The sequence below is a fragment of the Anarrhichthys ocellatus genome, unplaced genomic scaffold (genome assembly GCF_004355925.1).
Source record: "Anarrhichthys ocellatus isolate YVR2014 unplaced genomic scaffold, GSC_Weel_1.0 scaffold13, whole genome shotgun sequence".
NCBI classification, from domain to species: Eukaryota; Metazoa; Chordata; class Actinopteri; order Perciformes; family Anarhichadidae; genus Anarrhichthys; species Anarrhichthys ocellatus.
This window is the reverse complement of record NW_022280043.1, coordinates 3,472,728-3,481,989: the sequence shown is the minus strand read 5'-3', so window position 1 is coordinate 3,481,989 and position 9,262 is coordinate 3,472,728. Positions and strand designations below refer to the sequence as shown.

The window sequence follows — 9,262 nt, the reverse complement described above, 5'->3', positions numbered from 1 at the left end:
CTCTCTCTCTCTCTCTCACACACACACACACACACACACACCGTCTTTACCATCCCCCGTTCTATCTAAGCTTCAGTCCAATTGAATCAAACTGTTTTGCCTTCAGGCCTGTGGAGCGGCCCACTTCCTCCATCTAGAGGAGGAAGGCTCAACTACATAGTGCTTCTGTTCCTCTGGGTTTCACATTGTTAAAAACCTCTCGCCACCTCACGATTGTATTTTGCAGCTTTAAAAAAAAAGAAAAAAAAAGAAAAAAAAAAAGAAAGAAGTTTTGACAAGTAAAATGCAACAAAGCACAAACACGCTTGTTCCATCTGCTCGCAGCTCAAGCACCATTACAGTTCAAATAAAAACAGGGACTGCAACAGAATCGTGACCCTAAATCCAATTCATAAACTGTACAATGTTAAGGAGCATTGAAGGTGCCTGTAGTTCTTTTTTTTTATGATTTAGTAAACAAACACGATATGAGTGGAGGAATCCTCACGGAATCCTGTAACACCCTCCCTCAGGTTGATCAGTACGTTCCACAAAGGAGGGGGGACGGGGGGACGGGGGAGGGACGGACATTTTCTCTGTGATGTGGAGCTCGACACTAGAAACCTGCTCGGGCTGATTTTATCAAACGTCTCACAGCTTGAGTGTCGAGGGGCCGGTAAGGAGGGAGGGATTCCTCGTCAGTCTTTAGAGTCTTACTCTTCGTCTGCGTTCTTCAACATGAGGATGGAGTTGTAGATCTTCAGGGCCGGTCCTAACTTGATGGACAGGATCTTGACGATGTCCGCTTGGGTGAGCAGCAGGAAGGCCTCGCCATCTATTTGCTGAAAAGACAACGTAAAGATGATTTGCTCCGTATCACTGTGTTTTACACCCAAGAGGGGTATTTACTCTTTACTGTCGTTTTATAGTGTAGGACGAAATGTTCAGCATGTGTTAACCACAGACCTTATTCAGTCATCTAACCAAGAAGACATTTAAGACACTCATCGACTTTGAGAAGAGGGAGTGTAAAAATGCTGACTCATCTACGGGTTTTAGGACTCATTCCTGCACCACTCTATTTACCGTCATTGAACAGCTGAGACAACATGGCAACACAGCATTGACGTATCGCCTGTGAATTTGAGTATGTTGGCAAACTAACTAACTGCGTATTCGGACATCCAGCCACTATGAGCCATTTTATATTTGGAGTAGTTGCTAACTGTGTCTGTTATTAATATTGTTTGTATCACAGAATACACAGAGTTGGCAGCAATACATACACATTGAATTTATTAAGTCAGTGGCAATTAATTGATTTGTTGACTGACGGATAACATCTCAAACCTACAAAACAGGCAATTTGAAGACATCCGTCTCTTTTTTTTGTCATTTTTCAGACTATAAGATTCCTCACGCATTCAAACAATAATCTTTATTAATCTTTCATTGAACTAATCGTTATTTAAATCTGGAGTCTTGGTCTAAACAGGGATGAAGGGCTTACCTCTGTTTTAAACGTAGCAGCGTGTTCTTTACATCCTGGAAGTCCTTTGACAAAAGTGGCCACCTGGTGAGAAAAGGAAGCAAAAGACAAGCTGTCAAACACACTATGTGTAATCAATAAATATCTATCTACTAATCAACGTGTCGTGTATGCCTTTATCGAACTGAAAGAGAAGCTCTCCCTTGAATATTCATGCACAGTTGCAGTTTCCCTGAACAACTCCATGCCTTCATGTTGGATGTGTGAACGAGGAAGCACGTCTGCAGTGCGAGTGTGTGAGCATGTCTGACCTCCTCGGCGCTCCAAGTGGCCACTCTCTTGGCAGTCAGCCCCAGGACCTCGGGCAGCAGCTGGCAGTGTTTGTCCCAGCAGAGAGCCACCCGGTGGGGTGGGGAGGCAGAGAGGCCAGGGGAGAACACAGACTCGTGGAGGGCCTGCTGGAGAGAGATGGTGTCCGGAGAGGCTGAGGAGAGGGAAGAGGAGGCAAGGCAGCAGTCATCGGTGAGTGAGTTGGTGATTTACATGCTTCATCGCGTCTCATTTTTTACACACATTCACACGCACCTTTGCTATCCCCAATCTCCTCTTTCACGTAGTGCATTTTCAGGTATTTGGGAACTGGAGCGGTCCTGAAGAAACACACAAGTTAGAAGTCACTCTCTGGTACAAGAGAACATCTTCTGCAGCACAATTTGATGGGGTGATGGTTCCATGGCTGTACCGTTTAGGCCTTGTTCCATTGTGGCTCTGCTCACTGGCTCCCCCCGGTGGCTCTGGCTGAGTGGTACGTCCCAAACGCTCAGCCTCCACTGTCGTCGGTTTCCTAGCAACATAGACAACCCGCTCAGATACAAACCAACGAATAAGAGTTGAATGAGAAACAGTGAGAGAGTTCCCTCGGGAGTGATAGTTACTTTAAAATGTGCAGTGTGTAAGATCTGGCCAGAAGTTTTGAACTTACATTATAAATAGAACGTGAAGAAGTTACTTTGTTAACGTTATCCCAAAGAAGTCTGTGTTGTATTGCAGAGATGTCTACTGAAATGAGCCCAGCCTGTCTTGTAATACCACTTGTACCTCAAGAGGTGATGGTGAGTCACTGTAGCATCCGGTCTGCTCTTAGTCCGGAGAACAAAGAAGCAGCACTGCAATGGGGCTTTTCTGTAATACATTTATACCCTGTGTGCCTTTTGATAGTTTGTTTACTGGATTAAATCCAAAGTGGCGTCTGAACTCGGGGGGGCCTGATCCTGGGGAATTGACTCCGGACCCTTTTACGGCTAGTGGCTAACGTATACGTAAACTTTACATTGTATGGACCCAGTAGTAGAGGTGAAATGCTGTCCCCTATTAGTTTGGAGACTCTGACCAGGCATTACACATTGCAGATTGAAAGTGTGTCCATGCATATTTTTTGTGACGGCCGCAAACCTGTTCTGGGAGTCTTCAGCTCCTTCCAGCTGGTCTGGCGCTGAGGAGGTCTGTGTCGTGGTGTTTGTTTGAGGATCAGGGCGGCGCCCACGTGGATGAGGTCCACTGAGGGCGAGAGGTCGTTCTCCACTTAGGCGGTCTGGCAGCAAGCCCTCCTTGTTCAGATTTATCTCCGAATAGGGACAGCTCACCTGACTGCACACACAAAAGACACGTCGACGTTACCCAGGCCGGAAATAAACTGCCGCATTTCTACACTTGATGCTCTGCAATTTAGCAGGCTACACAAATCGATAAAAAAAAGCAGCGAGAAATCACCTTAAAGACTCAAAACTCCCACACACACAAGCAACACATTTACACTGCAGGCAGCCCACACAAGTATAATCTAACATTGAGACCTTTTCTCTTCCTCCTGTACCCACTACATACACAGTCCCCAAATATTGTTCAAATGAGACGCAACTATCGATGTGCTGTTTGAGCAACAGTGATAGGATACAGCATAACATAGAAATAATAATAAATACAAATAAAGTTTTTTTCATTATGAAGAAAGTGATTTGGAAAATGATCCTAAATGTGCCATACGACATTAAGATTGAAAAACAATTGGAAACGCAGAGAAAGAGCAACAATATGATAAACTAACGTGTAGTGGGTCCCATAGCGAGGTCCTCTAATGTGGCCAACCCCGTTGCATCCTGTGGTAGGACAACCTTGTCCTGGGGCAGTCACTAAATCACTGGAGCCTGAAATATATAGAAACACACACACACACACACACACACACACACACACTGAGTGTTCATAAAACTATGCAAACAACTGCAAGAAGACCATTTTCTATTTATTATAGATTCCTCCAGAAGTGAAATGAAGGCAGAGACAATCTGTGCTGACTGATTTTGGATCCTTCTCCTAAGAAAGCTCGACTGACCTCTCTTGATATCAGGCGGGACGGCCGGGAAGAGTGTGTGAGTGAGAGAGTGTGTCTCACCGTTTGGGTATTGTAGCGGGTGTCCCGTTTTCTGACACCACCCTACAGGGTGCAAATCAGGGTAGTCCGTCTCCACCCAGTAGTCATATTCTGAGCTCCAGCCATCAAAATGAATCTAGGGGAACATTAAAAAAAAAAAGAATTTGACCGACACGGAGCACGGAACATGTCGAATCCATCCAGATGAGGAGACGCGACATACCTTCAGTCGGTGGTCCTCTGTGTCCGCTATTGTCGTAACACGGATGAGCATCGGGTTCCTCTTATCCACGGCTTCCACTTTCATCCCAATCTGGAAGCCATGTGGAGGTCGCTGCAAACACAACAATCACATGACTACATCCATACCCCTAGCATACATATTATAAATCGTTGTGTACTTGTATATCTATGTGTGTGTGTGTGTGTGTGTGGGAGAGAATCGCACCGGTTTAAAGGCGCGAGCAGGAGCCGCCTGTGTGCCCGTCTCTTCCAGGTATTTCTCCCATGAGAAGCTCTTGGGCTGCTTATATTCTGAGGAGAGGGAATTAGATCCATCAGTTTCAGTTTCAATCTACATTTTTATAAGCCTTTATTTCTGACAATGTTAGATTCTGCATTCCCTAGAGTAAATTAAAATAGTTTATACTGACCCACGTGTGTCTTGGTCTGTGTCTTACCAGCTGGAGTGGTCAGAGTAAGTTCAGCTTCCTCACAGTATCCCACAGGGTGGATGTATGGACTGCTAGCGTCACACCTTGACACAAAACAACTACTAGTAAACAGAGCCTGTCAAATACTCTTCCATACTCTCGATATTTTAAGCACCATGCTGATGTTGTAAAGACTTTAAACTAGCGTAGACTTCACCTGGATTTAAAGCTGTAGCAATCACCCAAGAGGACTGGAGGTTATCTATCATACCGTCAGTCTTAAACTAGGCTCTTACCAATAATCATACGTGTCATCCCAGTTGTCAAAATGAATGAGCAGCCGGTTGTCAACAACAGCAGCAATGGTTGCTACACAGATCAAAGACGGGTTCTTCCTGTCAATCGCCTCCAGCTTCATCCCGGCTCTGAATCCAGACGGAGTCACAGACTGAAATACAAAAAGTAAACACACACATTTAGCAAATATAAAAACTTAATGTGGATGTCTTTCGAGTCTACAGGTTGTGTGTGCTTAACACTCACTGTGTTGAGACTCTTGAAAAGGTGTTTTGGGGCCAGCTGACCCCGACAGTTCTTCACATACATGCTCCAATTAAACTCTCCATCCTTACAACCTACGAGACAAACCCAGCTTAGAAAATATGTTTATAAAAGCATGGATAGATGTGTCAGTGTGTGTGTGCGCGACTACCTTTAGGCAACAATAACTTATGCCCATTCTTCTCACACCAGCCGGCTGGTTTCATATCCCACGAGTCGGCGTTGGCCCAGAAGTCGTAGCATTCTGGGTAACCGTCAAAGTGGAGCCTTACCCTATAGCCTTGTATCTGAGATGCAATGGGACGGTCAAATGATTGTTTACAAACAGCGATGAAGATCGATATGGTCTAGTCTCAAACAACTATTAGCACACGTACCTCTGCGACAGTGAGCACACAGAACAGGGACGGGTGAGACGGGTCCAGCCCCTCCAGCTTCATTCCCACTTTAAAACTGTTCCTGCTTTGAGGAAGCGACTGATGCTGCAAGACAAATGAACATCAAAGCACAGTCTGAGACCAAATACACAAAACCATCTCGTTTATAAATATAATATATATATATATATATATATATGGGGAAATACCTCTTTGAATAGTTTAACAGGAGCAGCGATGGCCCTCTCTTCTTCCAAGTAAGACGGCCAGCTCCAAGCCCGTTTCTTATTGCCCGGGGCCGTCACTGAGGGTTGGGGGGAAAAAATGACTTAAGTATTATGTACTGAGTTTGGACCACCATCACGTTCATGAAAAATAGACAGATGCAGATACACCTCCTCACAGTTTAAGATTTATTTTATTCAGATCGGCTCAGTTTAGGTGAAGATTTTCTTAAATATTGATAATTTAGAAAAATAAAGATATTTTAGCTTTTTAAGATAAAAGTTGATGTATCAGAGGACAATCTGCAAGAGGTTTAGTCAAACAAATTGTGTAGTATATTGTGAGCCTGTTGATGCCTTGAATTTAGTCAACCATGTCAGTCATTTGAAGATTTTCATGAGACAGGAAACACCTCCCTCCCTCCCTCCCTCCCCTCTACAGTGGCAGCAGTCTTAACATACCCAGTTTGGCAATTTTGGCACCTCTCCTTCCTTTGGTAGTTTTGGCCTTTTCCTACAAAAGGTGAAATGAAAGAATGTGTCAATAATTAGAGCTATCAACTTTTTCCTCACCAATCTCTGTGTTTTCTCAACTTAAAGAGGAAAAAATATATATATTTGATACTTCGTTGCAAAATCTATTACAGCAAGACATCACTGAACACTTGAGTGGCCTGTAGCTCTGAAATCAACACTGGAGAACAATGTCAGAGTATGCTCCCCACCTCTGGTTCCTCTTGGTTGTCTTCCTCTTCATCACCAGAATCCATATAGATCTTCCTCTTTTTGCGCACACGTTTGCCCAGCCTCTCGCCATCAACTGCTTGACTCTCCCTCGCTTCCCCCGGGGACGATCTGCCGCTGGAGGGCTGCGCACAAATGGAGCTACAGAATTTGCCCTGAAGGAGGGCGTCTCGGGGAACGCGGCTGCCACAGGCCCGGCACCTCGACAACTCCCCATTTTGGCCCGTGTCTGCGCTCGAGCCGACCTCAACACTGGGACCAACTTCCACACTGGGGCCCTCCATACTAGGACCCTCTTCTAAAGACAGAAGCACAGGACCGGGGGCTGGAGGACAAAGTAGAGAAGAAGGGCTGAAACTGACGTGTGGAGCATTAAAATTAAACACTGCCAATCTTTACAATAACAATGTTCTTAGGGCTAAAAATGTGCAGTCATACCTTTACCGTGAGATGAGCCTGGCTGACTGCGATTGGCCGGAGCTGTGGCTTTGCCGGTCTGTGATTGGCCCTCTGGTGGAGGGGTAGGAGTGTGAGACTGAGCTGGGTCCAAGGTCTCTGCCTTCTGCCCTTTGACTTCTAGGTCTGTGACAATCTCAAGCGTCCCAAACTCTGTCATGCGAAACTGAAAGACACAAGTGAGGTAGAGACAGATATGCACATCAGCGTGTCTCACAGGAACTTAACCAGCAGTAGTGGTGCATCACCCCGAATTCATCTGGTCTCCCAAAGAATGTAGTTAGTAGAGGGCAGCCTATATAATCATCACATTCATTCAATACATGGCATACCATGTGTGAAATAGTTCTCTCTCTCTCCTCCACTAAAAATGTATTCTTTTGTTTAGAAAGTTAGCAACGGTGGTTATAATTTGAGGCAAAGTGGCTCTTGAACACATCAGGAAATCCTGCTCTTACAAATCTGTGTCAGATTCAAGATCAGAGACTTATGCACAAACATTCCCATAATCAGAGATGATGCTGGACGGGAACAAATCTCTCTCGTACCTTGATGTCACTGCCTGGCAGCGTGGCAATACCGTCCTTCCAGTCCAGAGCACCCATCATATCAAACTCAGCACCCTGGGAGGGGCCATCACTGGGTGGAGTGTCGGTCATTCCCACTCCTATGATATCCCCAACCTGCACGGACACAACGACAGTCCCATTACAGACATTGTCATATCCTGACAACTGACACAAAAACATTACAGGGGACCAAAATGTACCAGGGGGTTGACGAGAAAGGTTCAGTCCACATCTCTGATTTAAATCATGACATTGTTCTCCGTCTATTGTGCTGACTAGGTTTGATTACCACAGTGAAGCAGCCCCCCTCTGTATGGTTTTACCTACAAGGTGCTCCCAACGACAAAACGCAGTGTCTACCTGCACTTGTAAACAGAATTACCCAACATCGCCTCTAGATGGCGACGGTGTGCTGGCTTTAGGATACACCATGCACTTCGATTTCAGACAAAACAGTCAATAATAATATTGTTTTGCTGGTCATCTAACGGGGCTGCACGCGCACAAACGGTCCCAATGGGACGAACCTTCATCAGGATCATTGACAAACACGAGGAAAGATGTCTCAACTTGAAGTTAACCACACAAGTTCATCTTTTCCTTGTTTTAACAGTATCTCTTAAAACCGGCTGTTTGCCTTGCTATGAACAAGCGAGACGGTCATTTGATTATCCATTTTAAAGAGAACACTGTCTCCTGCACTGACTGGCCAAACTTAAAAGCGTTTTAATCAGACTAATATTACGATATAACGTTTTAGTCTTGACGCATGTTCAACACTGAATTAAGGCGATATTGTCTGTTTGCATGGTGGTCGTAACCATGTGAAAAGTAAACAACAGCCCGAGCTTAAGGACCTTGACTAAGTTTGACTTTGCACATGATACCTCAATTTTATTCTATCCCTGAATAAAGTGCATGTAGGAGCGCCCATGATTAGCATTCGTCTTATACAAAATGGCGGAGCATAGGAAGAGGCCACCAACACGTTTAAACTATGTAAATTACTCAAGTTACCCATTTAAACAAATCATGCAAAGGCGCTACGCGTCGAACAGAGGCAGACGTTTGCTGTGTAATTTCCTGACTTGGTGTTTTCCGTCACTCGAGTTATTTTCTTCACTTTCCCCTTGTCACGGAATGTCAGCCCCAGGTTGCTAGCTAGCGCTGACACGAAGCTAACAGTCAGCTAGCTCCACTCCGTTCAACTGGACGGAGGATTGCTAGACGGCTAGCCGTAGCATTGTGACTGGATGCAGCCAGCTAAGGACGATCTGTAATAAATAAGTTTCCCGGTTAATAACAATAGGAAAACGCATTTTACAAAACGCCAATATTTCGCACAATACCACACAACACTCACAGTCGCACCGCGCTACTGTTACCAGCTTCAACAATGTTGCTTGATTAATTTATTTAATATAAACTTGAAAAAACGATTTATTTTCGCCGTTTTTAAATCAGAGTGGAAATAATGTGAACTAACGATAATTAGCCAGACGAAGGCCGCTTTTTCAAATTATGCCACTGTTAACGGCAATAAATGAGTATTAACGCCCGTATTGTTTAAAAATGTGGAACTCACCTCGTTTCTGTTTTAACTCTTATTTAGAGCTGGATAGAAGGATGCGCATGCGTGCAAGATGCGCCGCCTGACAACTTTGGGTCTCGGAAAAGTTCAGTTTACTATCGGTGGTCAATACTCAGCCTGTTTACACTTATAACACGCCCTAAACTCAGTTCAGTGCCGATATAACCAAACACCACCGACAGACCGGA

At 44.8% G+C, this 9,262-nt stretch overlaps 1 protein-coding gene across 3 annotated transcripts; it reads right to left on the bottom strand.

Annotated features, from left to right (window-relative positions):
- On the bottom strand, positions 1–9,262 carry l3mbtl1b (L3MBTL histone methyl-lysine binding protein 1b). Of its 3 annotated transcripts, none has more exons than XM_031853461.1 (21): positions 9,069–9,262; positions 7,463–7,597; positions 6,897–7,080; positions 6,440–6,783; positions 6,177–6,228; positions 5,700–5,794; positions 5,491–5,595; positions 5,265–5,400; positions 5,096–5,187; positions 4,849–5,000; positions 4,553–4,656; positions 4,348–4,433; positions 4,123–4,233; positions 3,921–4,035; positions 3,573–3,672; positions 2,921–3,115; positions 2,211–2,312; positions 2,054–2,118; positions 1,780–1,952; positions 1,490–1,552; positions 693–821 (listed from the first exon to the last, which is right to left on the bottom strand). In XM_031853461.1, the coding sequence occupies exons 2-21, from the start codon at positions 7,571–7,573 to the stop codon at positions 693–695; spliced, it is 2,514 nt and encodes an 837-aa protein (XP_031709321.1). In that variant the 5' UTR covers positions 7,574–7,597; positions 9,069–9,262. The 3 variants fall into 3 exon arrangements, with proteins under 3 accessions (XP_031709320.1, XP_031709321.1, XP_031709322.1); XM_031853462.1 differs by lacking the exon at positions 9,069–9,262 and adding an exon at positions 7,684–9,013; XM_031853460.1 differs by lacking the exon at positions 9,069–9,262 and having other exon boundaries at positions 1–821; positions 7,463–9,012.

Bases quoted from the DNA above. Each gene is read 5' to 3' on its own strand.
- l3mbtl1b (XM_031853460.1), bottom strand. From the start codon at position 7,663: ATGTTTTTGTGTCAGTTGTCAGGATATGACAATGTCTGTAATGGGACT. The intron at 5,401-5,490 runs GTACGTGTGCTA...ATTGCATCTCAG, and splicing joins GTGTGCTCACTGTCGCAGAG to ATACAAGGCTATAGGGTAAG. The intron at 822-1,489 runs GTAAGCCCTTCA...TTGTCTTTTCAG, and splicing joins CTGCTACGTTTAAAACAGAG to CAAATAGATGGCGAGGCCTT.